Source organism: Pelmatolapia mariae, linkage group LG3_W (assembly GCF_036321145.2).
Source record: "Pelmatolapia mariae isolate MD_Pm_ZW linkage group LG3_W, Pm_UMD_F_2, whole genome shotgun sequence".
Taxonomy (NCBI): domain Eukaryota; kingdom Metazoa; phylum Chordata; class Actinopteri; order Cichliformes; family Cichlidae; genus Pelmatolapia; species Pelmatolapia mariae.
The window spans coordinates 73,894,458-73,916,050 of NC_086229.1; the positions used below are offsets into that span (position 1 = coordinate 73,894,458).

Genomic DNA, 21,593 nt, shown 5'->3' on the forward strand with positions numbered 1-21,593 from the left:
TTCTTTTTTTTTTTAATGTTCTGACTTCCTGTGAGCCCCTCCTTGCTCGTTTGTAATCCCCCTTGTGTGACCTTTAAAACAAAGTTTCAGGAAACGCCCCTCTCACTGAAGCTTATGTGTTGATCATGGTGAATGTTTACAGAAGGAGGAGCTCCATCCGTGGTTAAAAGCATTGCTTCCCCATCTGAGTTTGCAACAGCTGGTAACAAAATCACCACACAACAGATTTATCTGCAACATTGTAGTTACATTATAGAAGATCGTAACTATGACTACGACCATCAAAGTCATCAAAAAAGAAACATTATTACAAGTTAACATCATGAATACGTTACATGTATGTTGTAAAGGGTGCTGTCAGCCTCTTTTTTTTAGCATTTAAAACATTAAGCGAGCACAGACAGCCTCTGTGGGGTTCCACTCCTCACTGATGGGTCACAGCTCTGAAAAACTCCTGGAAACGCCCCTGCTGCTGAAACTGGGGAACCTCTAAATACTCTTAATACACCTGTTTACCTCCATCCTATGATAGTAAACTCCACCCATCTCAGACTCTCTATGCTTCTTCTGTTTGTCTGCAGGGCAGACCCATCTCCACCTACCCATCCACCCTCTCCCTGCCACTTCTCCATGTGGATGCAGATGTAACCAAAGAGTTCAGTGTCTGATTTGTGTTTGTATTCCTGACAGAACTTTCGGAGGTGTCTCGCACCCCGTTGGGGGTACCCCTGCTGAGGAGCGCACCCCCTGCTGAGGAGCGCACATGTGCGGCAGCAGCTTTGAAGCTGGCGCTCAGGGCGGCACGAGGCTCCGGCCCTGCACCTGAATCCAGGAGCTTTAATCCCACGTTAAGACCTCCTCACGTGGGCACGACCTGAGCTGTGTGACAGTAAACAGCGGAGGGGGAGGAGACGGAGTAGGGGCGGAGCCAGTGTGTCTCGTGCCCGGTTAGTTAGCGGAGCAGCTCGCGGGCAGCAGACAGAGGGATGGTCTCGCGCTCGGCGGCGGGCAGCAGCAGGTCATGTTGTCCGCGCGGCTGGAGACCTGCCCGCGTGTCACCTTCAGCGGAGCGGGAACTGCGGCGGTGAGTGCCCCCCTCGCTCTCTCTTTCTCTCTCTCTGAGTCCCCGCTGTCTGCGGAGCTCTCTCTATCTCTGTCCCCGCTTCTGCTGCTGCTGCTGTCCTTGGTGTCCGTCCTCTGTCCTCTCCGCCTCTCTGTGCTGCTGCTGCTGCAGACTCTTCTTATTCTGCAACACTTCAAAGATATTTCAAGGCTTTAATCACAGAAGCGTCAACAGAAAACTGGCACAAATATGTTTTTATTTCTGTTTTATTTCAGTCAAATCTCATTGAGTCATCTCTGTTTGAAATAACCTGTCACAGAAATAATTACAGATTTATTTTCTGTTTTAAAAAATCAATCAGCTGCTTACATTTTTTATGTTATTGTCACATTTGTGACAAAGTCAGTGCACTTTTTTCTCCTGCTGTAACATTTACCTGAGAGCACAGGTGTGCTCAGGAGCATGAAGCATGTAGGAAACAGGATGTTGTTCCAATATCTGACTTTTAATGTCCCGCTTGTAGTGATTTCCGTCTGTGTAGAGTTTTCAGCGAATGTGAGCTCTGATGGTTATAAAACTGCACCCAGAAAACGGCAGCTACACTTTCATTTCTTTATTAATTACTCTGATAAATTTAATTTCTTCTTAATAAATTTCATTTCTTTTCTCACTGGCACCTTTTGATTTGATCATGTTTGGGTGATTAGTGGATCTCTGTTTATTCATAAAGACTTTGATTTATTTTGATGTAAAATTTAAAAAGTCATATTAATTGTAAAATAAGGACTGAAGCTTCAAACAGCCCCGTGGCTCCAGCTGAAGCTCCTCGGGTGGCTGACGAGTCTCCGTTTCTACAAGATGATCCAGAAAACAGCTGAAAGTTCACACACACGCTCAGCTCTCAGACCTGATGATGTGCACTCGTTTATCTGCTAAACACGGTCGTCACCGTCATCCTGATCAATACATTTGTGATGTTTCGGAGACTAAATGATTACAAACTTAGTTATTAACAGATAGTTGTAGCGTTGGAAGAATTAAAGCAAGTTTAATAACTACAGCTAATAATTAAAATAATCACGTAGTGATTTACAAAACAAAACAAACAGTTTACTCACATCTGATCAGAAAGTTTTATTATTTTTGACTCTTTTTCTTAAATAAAAACATTATTAAGATTAAGAACATGATAATGTTGTAGAAAACTGACATTTAAACTGTGTTTTCTTTATGTTGTGTGACAGTAAACTGAGTGTTTTTGATGATATAAATATATCAGGCATCAGAAAATATCAGAACCAATAAATATGAACAGTTTTAAGAATTTACTTTATTAATGCCTGAGGATTATGTGATTTCAGTTGCTCCAAGACATACGAACAGTAACTGACTGAAATAAATAAAATACAAATAAAATTACAAAATATATACAAATAGCTCAATTCTAAATATCCACAATGTTGAAGAGATTAAATATATATGATTCACATCGTACTCCAAGCTGTTGTCATTCTGATCTGTTCCTTACTTAGTTTTACCCTTTAAAATAAAAGTCCTCGCCGAAAGGTCTTTGGTGTAAGATGTACATAACGTGCATGCTTTGCTTTGTTTTTACTTTATTTAACCCAAACAGTGAGCTTCTTGTTATTATTGTCATGCAATAAAAAGAAAATGATCCAAGCTGCAGCTTTCACACACTGTTTCAGACACACATGCACAGCAGAGGTTGTGGTAATGAATCAGCCAATCAGCATATTATACAGAGCAGCTCCACAGAGAGAGAGAGGGTGGTGGAGTGAGCAGTGTTTAAAGCAGGGGGGCTGCTGTGTGGTGTCAGGTGTCGGCTCGTTGTCATATCTCTTCAAAAATAACTTCAGCGTGTCCAACGGAAACTCTGAGAGGGCAGAAACACCCCAAGCACCCGCACCCACACCTCTGCTCTCTGTAAAAATAACCTTCAGTGGAAGAAGGGGGCGGGGCTAAACATGGACAGTATAGAGCCAGAAGCCTCCTCTTTTGTGCTCTGATAACCTGGATCCTGGTGTTTTATGAGTCCTCTGAATGTCTCTCTGTGTCCCACAAAGACTCTGGCTCGAGGACCCCAGGCGAGGATGGGCGGGGAGGCGTGTGTCCACAAGCTGGGCTCCACCAATCACCTTCGGCTTCTCCTCTACATCCTGATTCCCACCGTGAGCCTGCTGGCCGGCCTCCTGCTGCTCGTCCTGGTCCTCACTGGTAGAGACACACACACACAAACACACAGTCTGACTGATGACCTCTGAGGTCAGAGTTGTTCTCAGTGACCTGACAAAGACTCTCCACCCTTCACTTTCAGTCTGGACATGACCCTGATATCACTCCATCTCCCTCCTTCTCTGTCCTCTAATCTCCACCCGTCCTTTTGATTCTTTGTCTCTTTCCTCCCTTTTCCCTTCTTTTTCCATCCCATTCACACCATCATTCCTTCTTTTTTATTTGTCTTTTCTTTCATTCTTTCTCTTTTTACTTTCCTCAGTTTAGTTTCCTCCCTGCTTCTATCCGTTTCCATCTTTCCCTCCGTCGCTCTTACATCCTCCTTCTTTCCCCTGAGTCATCCTCTTTCTGCCTTCATCCCTCCTTTCTCTCGATGAAGAGGAGCTACAGAGGGATAAGGGGGGAATGATGGAGGCACAGTGAACAGATTGATGCGTGTAGGAGGAGAAGTGTGCATGTGTGTCACCATGACAGCAGGGAGTCCCTCAGCCAATCAGCATGAGGATCAGACTGAAAGAATTTCAAATATTTACGCAGGTAGTAAAAGAGACGCGGCAGCATCTGTCGATCCAGACCTTCACCATCTTCCTCCTCCTCCCCCAGCTATCGTCTTCACCTCCGTCACCTTTTCAATCTCCTCCCTCATCGTTTCTCTTCCTCCACTGGATTTTCCTTCCTTTCTTTATTTTGTCGCATCAGCTTTGATGATTCATTTCTTTCTCCTATTCAGTCTTATTTCTCTTTCTGAACACACGCATCACAAACATTTGAATGAATAAACTTTTTTAATTTACACTAACAGAAAATTTGAGAACTTATTTTCATTCTCCTCGCAGTGAGAGCTCCTCTCCTCTTTCTTCTTCGTTGGTTTCTTCTCCCTCTGCAGCTGTTTTTCTTTTGTCTCCTTCGCGACTCATTGCACACAAATGGAAAGTGTGTGTGTGTGTGTGTGTGGCTTCTCTCCCCATTACACACTTAATGGTCTTTGCAGTACCTCCTGCTTGCCTCCGTCTGTTTTCGGAGGGCTTTAATGTGAGGCTGTGAGTGAGAGGCTTCACATTCACTCTTCAGCAGTTTTTATTTCTCAGCCTCTGACTGAACGATGATCCACAGTCACGCTGTGTGCGCATCACACCTGGCTCTCACTGTTGGACGGTGTTGTTGAGTCTCCACAAGCAGCAGCAGAAGTTTTCAGAGTGTTATTCTGAGCTTTATCAAAAGCAGCAGCCCGCAGCCTCACATGTGTCCTCCTCAGGAGCGTGAAGTGAACTTTCTGCTGAGCGCAGCAGGAAACCAATCACGCCGACAGCTTTTAGTACTCCTGGTTATTGCAGATATTTGCTCCTGTATCTGCTGCAGGCGTGGGGGGAAGGAATCAGGCTTCATGTTTTTTTTTTAAATCTAATCAACAAATAAAAAATGATGAGTTCAGTTTTAGTCAAATTAAAGTCAGCGAGAGAACCTTAGCAAATAAAATCTGGTTAAATAATCTTCACTGCAGAGCTTTTCTCTGGTCCTTCACACCAGCTCACCGTCTGAAAACCATATTTGTAGTTCGAGATCTACTGACCAATGATTTTGAAAGGGCTCTGCAGCCCTGCAGGTAAACAGCCTGAGCACAGAGCAAATGAAGGAGGGCTTTCGGTAAATTGCAGTCTGATAAACCATCGACTATCATTTTTGGATCCATCCATCCTATTCAAGCTGTCACAGAACTGGCGGTAGGGTACACCTGGACAAGTCTATCCCAGGGCTCCATTTCTTGATTTTCTTCCTGAATTTCTTGTGGCATTCTCTCTGATTAATGGTTCCAGCTGTGGGACTTACACTTTGGCACCAGTTTTATTTATTTATTTGATGGAAGTCAGGCGCCGCTTTGCTCAGTCAAACAGAGACCACTCGCGTTCATTTTTGACTTATTGGCTGACCTGAGATCTGTGTCTGTAGGCAGAACTTCAGTAGCTGTTTATCAGTAGCTATATTATTTATATACAGTGATGAGTGGCCTGTTTCACAGTCATGTGGTGTAGATTTCAGGGAGACACTTGGGACACGTACCCACTGATATTTACAGCACACGATTTCGCCCACCCACTCCCCTCCTTACGCTGCAAAAAAACAGCCTCCAAGTGCATGACTTATGTATGCATACATGTTCCTTCACATATGCGAAGCCGTCTCTGTCATAAACCGATGTAACAAAGGTGCAAAATGAAAATTCCTATTTTGATTTGTTTCCACCAGAGCTGAGAGGAATCTCACACATGTCGGCAGTAATTCGGTGTGTAGTGTTTGAGGGGGTGAAGCCGATGATCTGTCAGTGACTCATTTGTAACATTTATACCAGAAATGCAAATGATGAAACCCACGGCTGTGTGTGACAGAAAATATGTAAAAAGATTACCATGGTAACCAGATCTGTCTGACACGGCTGTGCTGTCTCATTAATAGTTTTTTCTTCTTTGCCGGAAATGTCAGGTTGTTCAAGTTCGTAAAGACGGACACAGCCGGGGAGTTGACGAAAAACAGTGCTTTAAAAACTCACTTTAAAGTAACAAAGGGAGGAAGAGAGGAAGGGGTGGGGTCCAAAATACACCCAAAACAACAGAGACTCACTGTGAGATCAACACTGTAAGATGTACTGTAACCACACACCAGCAGGGCGAGGGACAACAATGAAGTCAGTCAAGGCAATATTCAAGACAGGAAGAGAAAAAAGGCAGGAAGTGAAAACAGAGAAAGCCAAAGAGGACCTGACCTTCAAAATAAAAGAGAAATGAGACTCAAAAGCAGAGAGGAGAACACATTTATCAACTCAAAAGCTTCTTTTCCATTAAGAACTTAGGATTCCTGTCCCTTCATTTTGTGGAATTTTCCATTCTCGCCATAACTGAGAATTTTGGTTCTGGGGTCCTTTATTGATGACACACCTGTAGAAAAGAGTCAGTGTGTTCATGGACTTTTAGGTTAAATGTGACCATGCCTGGAGAATACAGACATATAGGTTTCTGCGAAAGGAGAGCACTTTTTAGTTTTTATATCTCTAAATTATTAAATTGTCAAATTATTTCCTTAAAACTATTTAAAATTTTGGACTTTTTGTGGAAAAATGTGGATCCAGAGTGTGACACCACACAGCACTCATTCGTTCATGAACTGAATCCTTGAAACCACGCTCATGGACGTCTGGTTCATGAGCGTGGTTCAGAATTATGCCTGAACCGCCTCCTATGATTGGCTGATACCTGCGTTTTCCTCTGCAGGTATATTTGGCAGCACTCACTTGGACCCCAGCCTCCTCCCCTCACCCAAACCCATCGCCGACAGCAAACCTGGTTACCACAGCAACAGCACAAGCGACCCCTACCCCTCCTCCTCATTCACGGTGGAAACCGTCACGTATTCACCACAGAACCGCAGTGAGAGCACACCTGCCGCCACCACCGGCGTTCCCCCGGCGACCTCTTTTCAGGCTCCGCCCACTCAGCCATACACAACGCCCCCTGATTGGCTTGCCTCTGTGACATCGCTGAGCACCACTTGGCCGAGCAGCACCGCCTCTGCGCCCGACACAGGTATCAGGTGTGAGCAGGAAAGATGGAAGCAGCAGGGGGTTGTGGGAAACGTACGCAGCTTTTAAAAGACCTGAGTAATGCCATGGCTAAGGATGAACTACAAATCCCACACTCCTCTGCAGTCTGTGTCCTTCCTGCTATCCGTCTGTCAGTTGTTGTTGTTGTGTCCTTTCCAGTAAAATCTTATTAGGCTCTATTAGTGTCGACTGGACGAGTTGATACCTGAGAGTAGCTGCAGAGGATGAGCTGCATTCAGATCTGCTGTCCTCTACTCTCCTCTACTGACCTGATGGGCTGAACGAGAGTGTGTGTGTGTGTGCGTCTGTGCTGATAAATCGTTTGTTGGGTTGCTATTTTAAAATTCCCCTCGTCTCTGTCTCTCTCTGTTCCTCTTCTGTCCTTCAGTGTCTCTCTCTCTGTTCCCATGTATTAATGTGCAGTCGAGGTGAATGCTAATGAGCCTCAGTCTGTCCTGCGCTCTGATTGGACACTGGACACTCACCAGATTTGGTGGATGTTTGACCTCCTGCCCAGTTCGGCCACCTTGTTAAAAAAGGTCACACTCAGTGATTAACCGACTCTCTGATAACTTAGATTTCTTCCACTGAGACAACAAGTTAGGCCCTGAAGGTGTCGGTGGTGTTACCTGACTGTTTGTCATGCTAATGCTAGCTACAAGTGTCTTCTTAAAGCACTGACATTGATACATCCAACTGTGGACAATCCAACCAATTACAGGCGAGGTTTAAACACAGAAAGACCTCGATTTACTGTCATTTGTTATTAGTTATTTGTTATCTTACTAAGTTATTTGCCCCTAAAAATCTCAGAAGGATGGTCTTGCTTATCCTGGAAGGCATTAGTTTGGCCTACAGTAGTTCTGTAAGCATCCATCCATCCAGACGTCCATTCCTTTGTCCATCCATTTTCTTTTGGGGATCTGTGGCAGCAGGTTATTCTAGTCATTCTTTAAGCTAGCAAAGTTTTCCAGTTACTATATAATCTCTGAGTGTACCCTTTTTGCCTATGTCCCCAAAAACCTCTAAAGGACATCCTGATCAGATGCCAAAACTGATTGGCTGGCTCCTCCGAAGGAGCAGCAGCTCAGCTCACCAGATGTTTGCACTTCTTACTTTGTCCCTAACAGTCAGTCTGGGAACCTCCCTGATGTTTCAGTCACTTCCTTTTTTTGGTTGCTATCCTCTCCTCACCCCAACTGGTCATAGCAGATAGCTGCCCCTCTGAGCCTAGTTCTACCAGAGGTTTCTTCCTGTTATAAGGGAGTTTTTCCTTCCCACCAAGTGCTTGCTCAGAGGGGGTCGTCTGATTGTTGGGGTTTTTTCTCTATGTTATTGTTGCTTTGAGGTGGCTGTGAAGTGGAGCTACATAAATTAAACTGAATTGAATTTGACTGCTCGTGACCACAGATGAGGGTTAGATTATAGATTGACCATTATGACGAAAGATTGTTTTTCAATCACCCAAGTAGGGTGTCACATCCAACTCTTGGCAAATAACCCAGAGAACAACAGGAAACAGCAAAAACAAAATAATAAACAGACACAGTAAAAACTCAAATGTCTGATAAAATGTCTGTTTCCTGTAGAGCTCCATCACACTCCCTCACTTTCAACTCAACCTTTGACTGCTGCAACACCATGCCTGGGATTACTGTAATGACCCTAATATCACAGCTTTCAGGAACCATTGGAATTTTATCAATTGACCAAATGGTTCAGGAGTTACGGGAGCTACAGGTGTAAAAAATATAAACCACCTGTCTGAGTCCAGCGACAGGTTAGACTTCAGAGGATTCGAATCTGATAACTGTGAGTTTCACCTGCTGGTTTCGGACTCAGTGTTGTTTGCCATCATTTTCACAAGATCAGCAAACTTTAGCCACCAGACTCTGCTAGTGCAATTAACTCCAGAGCAGCCATTAAAATTCTCCAGAAGACTCCTACAGAACAAACACAATCCAAGGGACCAGTTCAGGGACTCCATTTAGCTGAGGTGAAGTCTAGCAGACAGCTAGCAGCACAGATCTGAGTCTGTGACAGCTCTATCAAACAGTGAGGATACTAAGCCAGTAATAACCCATGTTTCTATCCAGAATTAGGTTTTTATGCCACTTCTCTCACACTAAGCACAGCTTCCATCTGGGTAACAAAACACAACAATGACACTGGTATTGCTCAACGTCCACCAAACACATCACGTCATGGGCAACAATGAAGTGAAATATCACTGATAAAACAAAGATCTGTGAAAACCAAATATGCACCAAAAAGTTGTTGTTGAGAAGCATAAAATATTAGAAACTATAACATAAGCATGTCCTAAATAAGCATAGCTCAGATTTCAAAAGGAAGAAAAAAGACGTTTGTTAGGTACAAATGTCATGTTGTTTTATAACGAGGCTGTAATGACGACAGCAGCCTGTAGGGGCAGCGTTCAGGGTTTGATCCTCGTGACCAGCTGTCTCTGTGCAGGTAGCTGTCAGCTGATCGTGGAGCCTCAGTGTCACATGTTGCCCTACAATCAGACGTGGCTGTCCTCCTCCGTCGCCGTGGTGAAGAGCTCAGAGGTCGACATGTTGCTAAGGTAACAGTTATTTCCACTACAAGTCATTGAATTATCTACAGACAGCTATACTCATACTGAAAAGAAGACAACACAATTAAAGGCATCACCTCAGGTTGTGTCATGTCAGGGTTTCATTACTTTTAACATTTAAATGAACCAAACGATCAATCGATGAATCGATGAGTAGATTAGTGTTAGCTGGGCTCCTAGCGGTGACTGAACGCCAGCGTGTGTGTTTCAGGTTCTTCAGCTACCTCAGCAGACTCTCATGCTACAGACACATCATGCTGTTTGGCTGCTCGCTGGCTCTGCCCGAGTGCATCGCAGCTGACAGCACGCACAACAGGTAACACACACACACACAAACCTACAGTCAGCTGTTTCCATACACAGACCTTACTTGGCCTATTTCACAGCCTCTCCAGTTTCCATATAAGCAGCTCGTTGCTGTGGAGGTCATCAGTGTCGACCTTTCTGGACTTGATCTAAGATTGAAGATTGATTGAAGAATCTGATGTGAGCGGGAGGGCCGCTCTGACCAGACGACAAACATAAAAAACTAAAAAATATAAAAACTATTTATATTAAGAGAAAGGTGGTGAGAAAAAACAAGTCCTGCTGCACTGTGCAAGCTGTTTATTTGCCGTCTGCTTGTTCTCAATCCACAACATGTCCACCTATTTTAATCTGTCCAGAACCTGAAGCTGATGTTTGCTCCTTTACTTATTACCACAGATTGTTCCTTATATTATCTGTAAGCTTCTTTGCTGTGACTAAAAAAACAGTCTGAACCCTGAGTGGAACTTTGAGAAGATTGAAATATGGTCTTATCTGTTTCTCAGATATCACAGTCGTCTCTGGACACTCATAAAACTCATAATTAGACAATTAGAGCTCAGTGTTAGGTTGCTGTTTGATCGCAGTGTCAAATGTTCTCATCAGCAACACTATGCAACTGCTCTGCTGCTCAGGGTGAGGGGAGATCCCAGGGCATTAATAAACCGTCAGCGCGCTGCACGCTCAAACAGGTGGTGCCCTGATTATGTCTCAGTTTTAGCTTTTAGCACAGTGCCAGAGGCTCCAGGTGCAAACTCGGCCCAGAGTGAAATGCCTAAATAACAGCAAACAGCGTTTCTTCTTCCCTGTCCTCGTTTTGCTCTGCACACTGCGTTATAGCAACACACGGCGCAAAAGCCAGACCGTCATGATGCTTTGCTCAAACAGCACGACAGCATGTTGGATTAGTTTCAGCGAATGTCCAGCTGCTGCTGACAACAACCAAACTATAGGAGGAAGCTACAGTCTGATATCAAAGACACAGAATAAAGTGTATCTCTCCAAAGTTGTCAGGTGACCACCAGGAGTGTTGGAGGTACCAAAATGTTCAGGTCTCCTTTAAAAGCCTGCCTCACAGTGCCAAGCCGCTTCTCTCAGTTTACCTAAACCTTCAATCTCTAATGCGAATGTTGTCTTTCAGTTCCAGCACATTCAGCAAAGGCAAAACTTTGTCTTCCTCAGCTATAAAACACAAACAACTCAGCTGTTCACACAGTAAGTGGAACAGCAGCTGTATGTGTGTATATGGCTAATAATAACACCCTCACACCCTCCAAAATTAGAGGACACACACACACACGTTTTCAGTGTCAACTCCAGACGACCTCTGACAGGAGGATTATGGGACTTTTAATGTTTTAATGATGCTACCAACTAACTGCTCCCTGACGTCCGCCTATGTGTGTGTGCAGGACGGTCGTGTTGCCCTGCGCGTCTTTCTGCGAGGCAGCGAGAGAAGGCTGCGAGCCAGTCCTACAGATGTTCAACGCCTCCTGGCCTGACTTCCTGCGCTGCTCCCAGTTCAGCAACACCACCTCTGCTTTGTCACCACCGTCATCGCCGCCGCCACCACCATCATCACCTTCGCCAACAGGTCTCCTCACGTCACCTGCCTGCTACACACCGCGACAGATTAAAGGGAAACCCTGTGAGTGCAAACCACACATACAGTGGGGCAAAAAAGTATTTAGTCAGCCACCGATTGTGCAAGTGCCCCCACCTAAAATGATGACAGAGGCCAGTAATTTGCACCAGAGGTACACGTCAACTGTGAGAGACAGAATGTGAAAAAAAAATCCATGAATACACATGGTAGGATTTGTAAAGAATTTATTCGTAAATCAGGGTGGCAAATAAGTATTTGGTCAATAACAAAAATACAACTCAATACTTTGTAACATAACCTTTGTTGGCAATAACAGAGGTCAAACGTTTACTATAGGTCTTTACCAGGTTTGCACACACAGTAGCTGGTATTTTGGCCCATTCCTCCATGCAGATCTTCTCGAGAGCAGTGATGTTTTGGGGCTGTCGCCGAGCAACACGGACTTTCAACTCCCGCCACAGATTTTCTATGGGGTTGAGGTCTGGAGACTGGCTAGGCCACTCCAGGACTTTCAAATGCTTCTTACGAAGCCACTCCTTTGTTGCCCGGGCGGTGTGTTTTGGATCATTGTCATGTTGGAAGACCCAGCCGCGTTTCATCTTCAAAGTTCTCACTGATGGAAGGAGGTTTTGGCTCAAAATCTCACGATACATGGCCCCATTCATTCTGTCCTTAACACAGATCAGTCGTCCTGTCCCCTTGGCAGAAAAACAGCCCCATAGCATGATGTTTCCACCCCCATGCTTCACAGTAGGTATGGTGTTCTTGGGATGCAACTCAGTATTCTTCGTCCTCCAAACACGACGAGTTGAGTTTGTACCAAAAAGTTCTACTTTGGTTTCATCTGACCACATGACATTCTCCCAATCCTCTGCTGTATCATCCATGTGCTCTCTGGCAAACTTCAGACGGGCCTGGACATGCACTGGCTTCAGCAGCGGAACACGTCTGGCACTGCGGGATCTGATTCCCTGCCGTTTTAGTGTGTTACTGATGGTGACCTTTGTTACTTTGGTCCCAGCTCTCTGCAGGTCATTCACCAGGTCCCCCCGTGTGGTTCTGGGATCTTTGCTCACCGTTCTCATGATCATTTTGACCCCACGGGATGAGATCTTGCGTGGAGCCCCAGATCATGGGAGATTATCAGTGGTCTTGTATGTCTTCCATTTTCTGATGATTGCTCCCACAGTTGATTTTTTCACACCAAGCTGCTTGCCTATTGTGGATTCACTCTTCCCAGCCTGGTGCAGGTCTACAATACTTTTCCTGGTGTCCTTCGAGAGCTCTTTGGTCTTGGCCATGGCGGAGTTTGGAGTCTGACTGTTTGAGGCTGTGGACAGGTGTCTTTTATACAGATGATGAGTTCGAACAGGTGCCATTCATACAGGTAACGAGTGGGGGACAGAAAAGCGTCTTACAGAAGACGTTACAGGTCTGTGGGAGCCAGAGATTTTCCATGTTTGAGGTGACCAAATACTTATTTGCCACCCTGATTTACGGATAAATTCTTTACAAATCCTACCATGTGTATTCATGGATTTTTTTTTCACATTCTGTCTCTCACAGTTGACGTGTACCTCTGGTGCAAATTACTGGCCTCTGTCATCATTTTAGGTGGGGGCACTTGCACCATCGGTGGCTGACTAAATACTTTTTTGCCCCACTGTAAAATCCTTCACTCACCAAAACTGGAGCTCAGACCTCAGGGACTGCCAGTTGGAAAAATTAGCCAACCAGCTAACCTATTAGCTCAGATAATTTCATTAAAACATTCTAAAGGCTCCAAACTCAATCCAGAGGTCCAGGTCAGGAACTCCATTTTGCTGAAGTGAAGCCAAGCAGCTTCCATCCACCTTAAACATAAACTTCTTAAACGTGAATGACATTTACACCTGTAATGTTGTCATAATCGTTAGAGACTAGTTTTTGAACAATTTCTCTAACAAGTAGTAAACATGTTAATTTCTCCTGTAAAGTTGGAAATTTTAAAATGCCAGTTTGTGGAAATGGACTTAGAGAAGAATATGATTCAAATCCGAATAAAAGGTAGAGGACCAATGATAGAGCTTTGTGGAACTCCACAACCTGTATGAAAACAGTCTGTGACGCCCTGTTCTCACAGTTAATCTGCTGGTTACTGCGTTGAGTAAAAATGATTTGGGTTTGAACTTTTTCAGGTGAGATCTTGAAGTCACCAGTAGATACAGTATACACAGTTGCATCCATTTACGCTAGCCATTACATGTAGCCAGTCTTTTTTCCACAAAGTCTCATGTATTCAAATTTTACAACTTCTCCGTCTGTATAGCTGTGAAACTCTGAGCTTCTGATAATGAGTACTGAGACATTATTAAAACTGCAGTAAAAAGCAACACAGTCAGACATTCATGTCTTCAAACTGGCTTCAAACCACATTCTGCCAGCTTACAAAAACTAAGAGGTACACAACCTGAAGACATGAGAGTTAGCAAAAAGTGGACATGATGTCAATTTTCACATCAACGTTGTTCACACTTACAGCCTTCCTTTACATCTGCATTTGTTTTTGTCTCTGTCTCTCATTAAGTTATAGTTCTGGTTGTGACTGAAAACAGTATCTCTATTGGCCAAGTGGACATTAGAGGGACTGCAATTTTTTATACATCATAAATATCGTTGTTGTACATCACTGCTGTACTCTCTCTCTGGTTGGCAGCCGTATGTGGCGGGAAAGATCATTACTTGTGTGCGACGGGGATTTGCATCCCTCAGAAACTGGTGTGCAACGGCTACAACGACTGTGATGACTGGAGCGACGAAACACACTGTGGTGAGCACACACACACACACACACACACACACACACTGTATTGTGGTCTGTGTAAATAGCAGGAAACGTTTCAGCCTGTCGTCATGGTGTTTGCAGGTGATTGAGTGGATGACAGTGGTATGGTCGCTCTGTGTGTCACAGAAAGGTGGTCGCCATGGTAATATAAAGAATCTATAGGCAGCGACTATCAGAAAGGCAAAAGGGGAGAGAGAGAGTTTTCTCTTTGTCTTTTAATGTCTCTCTCCCTCTTTGTGACCCCAGCCTTCTTTTAACCAGCAGAGGTTTATGTGGCTGTAAAAGTCACACATGACAACGAATGAAAGACGAACGACAAACAGCTATAAAGTGAGAAACCAATACAGCAGGAAGAACTGAAGAGGACAGGAGGGAGAGGACAAGAAGATTTAACATGAGTCTTCATCAGGTCTCCTGTGACGTGTCAGTTTGAAGTTCACATCCTTTATTTCGAGTCTTTACCTGTTTCACATTCCCTGTGGAAATTTTATAACAGAGAAACTGCAGGGACATGAGAGAGCTGATTTCAAATGTACATCTTCTAGTATTTAGAACGATTTATAATTTTTAGGGTTTTAACAAAACAAGCCAGAAACAAAACAAGAGGAAACAACATAAATCATAAATCAGTCGAATGAACCACAGTGCTGCTGAAAAGCTTCAAGATTTGACAAAACAAGTTATTCAAAAGGTTCGTGGATTGTTAAAAATGTTCCATTATATCTCTTTTCTGTTTTTTTACTCTGTGCTTTCTCAGGAACGTGATTGTCCTCTCTGAAGAAAAACTGAAAAGCTGGGAGAGAAATATCTAACATTAGATAAAGGAAGACAGGAGAAAAAGTGTAATGAAAAGAAAAAAAACACATGAAGAAGAAGTGCTGATCATGTGACTCCCTCTCTCTCTCTCTCTCAGTGTGTGCAGATGGCGAGTTTCACTGTAACACGGGTCGGTGTCTCTCGCCCGCTCGGGTGTGTGACGGCTATGACGACTGCGGAGACCTGAGTGATGAGCTCAACTGTGGTAAGACCACACACACACACATCCATCACAGAGTATCACACACTCAGGGTGACGCAGTTTGGCAGCTCGGGATCAGCTGTGAAATCAGAGAGAGGGGAAGTGTGGACCAGGGGAATCCACCACCTGTCCATCTGACACACACACACACACACACACACACACACACAAAGACACATTTTTGTATCTCTGTGAGGACCCACGCTGAAAGCTTCACCAGGCTCAGGGGTCAGCTGAGATAAACAGTCTGCGATCGAAGCCAGTTATCATTCCTGCACTGAGGCAATGCAACATATCAGTCTAACTGGTCAGCTAAATTACAGGAACACCACAAAGCTAAATTTCATTAAAAGTGGAGCTGCCCTGCTTATTTTTACCTCTGTATTTCTGTTCTTCATACACTACAGTAGCTTTACATGATTCAGAGCTCAAAATCAACGTTTTAAAAAAATATTATTTTGGACCTCTGTGCAGCCAGTCAGTTCATCCTCTGTCTCGAACAAACTTTAGCTCCTCTTTAAAGCCACCTATCTTCTAAATGATGTCCCTCACCAGCAGAAGGATATAACAATATCTAATTCCTCTCTGGGACACTAAAGATCCAGGATAGGAAAAACGTGTGTGAAAGGGAGCATTTAGAGCATTTAAATCAATCAAATTTCTCAGTCTCATCATTTCATACCATGTCTTTGTACCCCTATCCTTTAAATAAAGGCTTTCACTGTAATGGAAATAACTGCTTTCAGTTTTTAATTATGTTGTACACAGTGACCTAGCTTTTTCAGGAAATGGCTAACCCTAACCCTTTTACTGACCATAATGGAAACACATTTCATTATTACAACTGCAAACTCTAAGTTAATTCAATAGAACATTAGCTCAGTCCAGACTCTGGAGGTTGTTCATGTTATTTATTTTATCTGAGTGTAGCTAATTGTATGTTTGCAGTGTGTGATGTGGCCCGGGAGCACCGGTGTGGTGATGGGCGCTGTGTGTCCAGAGACTGGCTCTGCGATGGGGACCACGACTGTCTGGACAAGAGCGATGAACTCAACTGCTGTGAGTGACAGCTAGCTTAGCGTTCTCACAATAAAACACGACACTTTGAGACATCAGTATAACTGGTGATTAATCTAAAGTTGTGTTCAAGTTAATATTTAATTGATTTGGAAAATAGTAGCCATGGTAACTCCTGACTTTTTCCATGGACAACCACAGGACTCGATTTAAACTAAGAAATGAGACGTTTAACTTTCTTGATTTGCTCATAATTTAAACAATTTACTACTTATACTTTGTTTGCTACTGATTATTCCCATTTTCACAGCTCACTGAGCTCAGCAAAACTTTCCAGTGGTACACACTGCCCTCTGGTGGTGCTTTCATGGGGTGCACAACCAAAAAACAGCACCTTTGGATCAGTTAAAAGAAAAAAATGGAGCTGCATCAGGAACAAATGTACATATAGATGAAAGGACTGAATGGTGAATGTGAAGAAAGCTTTAGTCTGCCTCACATGCGTGACAACTTGTGAGCACTCAGCTGAGTTGCTCTGATTTACTGCTGTGTCACTGATGACTCAACTTAATCACGTGTTACTATAACTCATCAAAAGTTACAGTAAGTGTGTGTGTGTGTTTGCAGCTTGTAAGAGTCAGGGTCTGCTGGAGTGCAGGAACGGTCAGTGCATTCCTTCTGCGTTTCGCTGCGACGGCGAGGACGACTGCAAAGACGGCAGCGATGAAGACAACTGCACCGTAGACCAGAGTGAGACTCTGTCTGTCTGTCATTAGAAGCAAAAACACACTTCAAGAGAGTTCAGAGAAACTAAAACATTGCTTTTATGCCTGCTGCTTAACATTTCTGTTTTGCACCATAAAAGCTGTTATAAAAGACAGAAGATCATTCAGATGAACTCAAACATCTCACAACTGATTAGTGACCTGGCAAATCTTAGATCCCTAATGACCTCAGACTAAGATAATAATTCATTTTCAAAACTAATCACATCCTAATCGTCAGCACAAGACAACACACTTTCATTTATAAAGCAGTTTTCCTGCACAGAGGCAGATTCTTGGTGCTGTGGAGAAAACTTAAAACAGGACATAAGTTACAGGAGCCAGACTGTTATATATACTGAATGTTCTTCAAGCTAGCTACAAACAGTTCATTAGTTATCAGGTCCTTTTTGACTGGTTTGACTCACTTGGTAAAGTCTTTCCTTCTGCATGCATGTCACCCTTTCCCAGCAGTCCTCCTCTGTCACACACCTTCAACATCCTATTTCCAGTATTTCCACTATAGCGTCTTACCTGTGTGTGTGTGTGTTTCCAGGTCAGGGTGGATGTGTTCCTGGTCAGCCCAGCTGTATTGCCACTTCCTGTCAGCCCATGTGTGCTGGCGGCAACACCGTGTGCGACCCACGAAGCAACAGCAGCTGCAGTGAGTCATCAACAAACTGTCCTCACAAAGAAAAATCTGACAGTGAGAAGCTTGGCACGTTTAACCCTTTATCACCCAAGTATCATACCTGGATTTACTTTTTAATTTTGGCTGTAAAATTACAAAAAACTCATCTTTTAGTTTCCAGTTGAATTTTCTATTTAACCCAAAATGCTTGAGGAGTTACAGTAATGAGGCGCACAGATGGTAAAATCCAGGCGTTGATGCCTCTATGTTCACACAGCAGCACCTTCTGAATCCAATATCCTGATGTGATACTCCGAATAGCCCAGTGAAGCTTGTCTTCTCTTCTTTCCAAAACAACTGGAATTTTCTCCTCTGACAGTAAAAGAGTTACTGTGATTTAGCTCTTAAGAAGTTTAATACTGCTGTTGTCACTGCTAAAGAGGAGAGAGACCATCTGGCATGCAGCCGTAAGCCATGACAGGAGTGACTGGTACATCTGTGAGGCTCCTTTAATGCTGAACCATATCCTCATGTTTAGGAACATCTGCTTCATCTAGATGACTTTTTTTTTTTTGTTTTTTTTAAAGATTGTTTCAGCATGATGATGGCAAACCAAATCATTTTGCTGATATTTCAAAAGCAGGTCTCTGTAGTAAAAGAGTTTGACTCTTAAACGGTCCTGTCTGCAGGTCAGACCTGTTATTGTCTGAAAACATCTGGAGCTTTATCAGATGAAGAATACAATAAAGGAAGTCCAGAGCTTTGAGCAGCTGAAATTCTGTATGAAGCAGAAACATTTAGCTCCTCAGGAAATGCTCTCATCAGTCCCCACACACTTAAAATTACATTTTCACATATTCATACATGACTTTAAAAACATTCTGCCCTGTGTGTTTACTTCTTTTTACTTCTTAGCTTTTATTTTGATCTTTTAAATACCTTCTAACTTACAGGCTGAAGTTGATTCAGGCTTGGATGTATTTTAAACCTAAAAATGGAAGTTAGTCATGTCGTGTGCATTGTGTGGTTGAAAGTGAGTAGAAGGTTTCCCTCTCGTACTAGTCTTCACTCTGCGCTCTGTGTCCCAGCTCGCTGTGAGCCAATCAGCCTGGAGCTGTGTATGAATCTGCCCTACAACCTCACCAGCTTCCCCAACTACCTGGGTCACCTGTCCCAGAGAGAGAGCTCCGTGTCCTGGGAGTCCTCTCTGTTCCCCGCTTTGGTCCAGACCGGCTGCTACCAGTACCTCATGTTCTACGCCTGCACGCTGCTGGTACCAAAGTGTGACCCGGTCAGCCTGCAGAGGGTCCCGCCCTGCAGGTCAGCACACAGTCAGCTAGTTAATCATCCCTTTTTTTTTCTCTGGAAGGTTTCAGATACCTTTCCTCTCTCCCTCTCTCACGCTGTCCTCACCCTCTCGCCCTGCAGGTCGCTGTGTCGTAGTGCAAAGGAGAAGTGTGAGTCGGTGCTCAACATTGTGGGATTGCAGTGGCCGGAAGACTCAGACTGCAGTCAGTTTCCAGAGGAGGGAGGAAACACAACCTGCCTGCTGCCAGAGGCCGGAGTCGACGGTACACTCCATTTGTCCTGAAGACGATCGCTAAGACTTTCTGCTCCTGAAACTAAAATCTTCTGTTTAATGTGTGTTTTCGTGGTGATAGAGTGCTCTCCAAGCCACTTCAAGTGCAGGTCAGGTCGCTGCGTGCTGGCAAGCAAACACTGTGACGGGCACCTGGACTGCGATGACCACAGCGACGAGGACAACTGCGGTGAGTCATTTCAGAGTCATCGAGGCTGCTGCAGCCTCATCGAGACGAATGTTTCAGCAGTTTAGTGCAGCAGGTGAAAGTTTGTGATCTCACCTTTCTGTGTGTCAGGCTGCTCTGAGCGTGCTCTGTGGGAGTGTCCTGGCAGCACAGTCTGCATTAAAGCCAGTATGATCTGTGATGGGTTCCCAGACTGCCCCCAGCTGGTGGATGAGACCAACTGCTGTAAGACTCACACACTATTTTTTGTTCTAAGTGCAGTGCTACGAGTCTAATCTGTCATTTATCTAAATTAACTATCAATCATGGTTTTATTCTTAAAGCTTTCTCTGCGCTGGGCGAATAATCACCTTCCTGACTGTATTATTAATGATATGCATTCATATTTCCTCAGCGGTGTGCAGGGATAACGAGCTTTCCTGTAACAACCACCAGTGTGTCCATCGGACTCTGTGGTGTGATGGAAAGAAGCACTGCTCAGACAGCTCCGACGAATGGAACTGTGGTACGATAGTCTCACTTTTAAAAAGTTGGTCTAATTTTGGTGATGGGTTGTTTTTTAATATGTTGACAGGGACACCTGAGTGCAGTTTTGGTCCTTCTGCTTTTCATTCTGCAAAATCAGTCTGTTTCTGCTTATTCACCAACTATTGATAATGGTGAAACAGCAAAGAGTATTTGTAGTAGAAAGCTGTGTATCATCTGTGTAAAGTGAAGTTCGACATGACTGGTTTTGATCTGTTCTCTCTGCAGTGTCTCTGTCCGATCGATCGGGCTCTGTGCTGACGGTGTTTAAGACGGCGGCAGAGTATCAGGTCTGTGCAGATGAGTGGAACGACGAGCTGAGCGAACTGACCTGCAACCAGCTGGGACTAGGGTAAGGTTAGTAACACACACACACGTGTTCGCAGCACTTCAGAGGACGTTATTAAAGACTTTCTTCACATTCAAATATTCTTATTTATGATGTGGAGATAAATGAGACGAGTCCCCAAAGTGTGAAGAACAAAGAGCATCCAGTTGGACTTCCTGTCTTGTGTTTCTCCGCCTGGCTGACCAGGTCCTTGATATTCATTCAGAATCTCACCTCCGACATACAGACTCCAGCTCCATCATCCTGGACTGCAGCTGACAGGCTCAGACTGTCCTCTGCTCTGAAAATCAGTTTTGAGACGGTTCAGTTACTGCAGTTCAGAACAGTGGAGATGGAGTCTGCCCTTGGGATGAGAAACTGACTGGAGACACGTTATTCTGTGGGAAACTCTAAATACATACACAAACCATCTAAAAGTAGTTTTTAGACGTGCACTGCAGGCATTGATCTTTGTAGACATTACCCAGAGGAGCTGGATGTGAAAACAGATGTCTGACTCACAGATGGGCTTTATCCTGTCAGATTTATCCTTGTAAAAGTAATTATTTGTGGATTTATTCTGTGAGAATAGAGCAGGTAATTGTCAGGTGAATTCAGTGTTCTGTCTCGTGCACACTCCACCCAGACAGCTTCACTGACCTAAAGCAAACACATTGTTTCCTGCAGTGTGAGCATTTCTGAGTTTCTGATGGAATAAGCATGTTGTGTTTGTCTCTGCAGGGTTCCCTCCTCTGTTTCCAGGGTGCCCGATCAGCCCGGCGTCCAAGGCCGTCGACGCTGGTTACACGTCCACCCTGAGTGGCACCAGAGGAACGGCTCTGCTCTGCAGGCCCGGCTGGAAAAGAGAAGGTAAGAACCTTGTGGTGAGTCAGTCAAAGAGACCAAACTGAGGCTGATTTAATAAGAGGCCTCAGTCCAGCATTGAGTTTATCTGAAGGTCACTGATGTTAAAAACTGTCTGCAGCCCATCAGTCATCAGGCTGGAAACAGGACACCTGTTCAGGCAGGATGTTGTCTTATGATGACCTGAATGTTTTGAACAATTACTGTGAGCTGGTGTTGCAGTGATGTGTTTATAACAGATGCTTCTCTGTCCTGCAGTCATGCGTGTCACTCCAGGCAGAGAGTTTCAGTCCTGTGTACCAGAGAAGGTAAACCTTTCCCTTACTTGGTTTGTTTGATCGCAGTTGAAATTCCTTTCTCTCAAATCAGTGTGTGTTTGTAGAAGCATGTTAAAGTGGACATGTTTAACTTTTCCCTCATAGTCTTGCTCTGATGGT

At 44.1% G+C, this 21,593-nt stretch overlaps 2 protein-coding genes across 3 annotated transcripts in view; both read left to right on the plus strand.

Moving 5' to 3' along the window:
* Positions 1-21,593, plus strand: part of LOC134623951 (zinc finger protein 664-like) — a 507,757-nt gene that overhangs the window by 42,811 nt on the left and 443,353 nt on the right. The gene's annotated exons all lie outside the window — the stretch shown is intronic.
* Positions 936-21,593, plus strand: part of corin (corin, serine peptidase) — a 28,011-nt gene continuing 7,353 nt past the window's right edge. The window contains exons 1-19 of one of the 2 annotated variants that reach the window (XM_063469869.1): positions 936-1,084; positions 3,148-3,298; positions 6,580-6,891; positions 9,384-9,495; positions 9,719-9,823; positions 11,226-11,461; positions 14,115-14,228; positions 15,157-15,264; positions 16,210-16,320; positions 16,906-17,028; positions 17,599-17,706; positions 18,762-18,993; positions 19,102-19,244; positions 19,335-19,442; positions 19,551-19,664; positions 19,834-19,944; positions 20,193-20,316; positions 21,034-21,162; positions 21,415-21,464. In XM_063469869.1, the coding sequence (XP_063325939.1) occupies positions 1,022-1,084; positions 3,148-3,298; positions 6,580-6,891; positions 9,384-9,495; positions 9,719-9,823; positions 11,226-11,461; positions 14,115-14,228; positions 15,157-15,264; positions 16,210-16,320; positions 16,906-17,028; positions 17,599-17,706; positions 18,762-18,993; positions 19,102-19,244; positions 19,335-19,442; positions 19,551-19,664; positions 19,834-19,944; positions 20,193-20,316; positions 21,034-21,162; positions 21,415-21,464 (2,554 nt within the window). In that variant the 5' untranslated portion in view covers positions 936-1,021. The remainder of the gene's footprint in view (positions 1,085-3,147; positions 3,299-6,579; positions 6,892-9,383; positions 9,496-9,718; positions 9,824-11,225; positions 11,462-14,114; positions 14,229-15,156; positions 15,265-16,209; positions 16,321-16,905; positions 17,029-17,598; positions 17,707-18,761; positions 18,994-19,101; positions 19,245-19,334; positions 19,443-19,550; positions 19,665-19,833; positions 19,945-20,192; positions 20,317-21,033; positions 21,163-21,414; positions 21,465-21,593) is intronic. The other variant, XM_063469870.1, reaches the window with a different exon arrangement.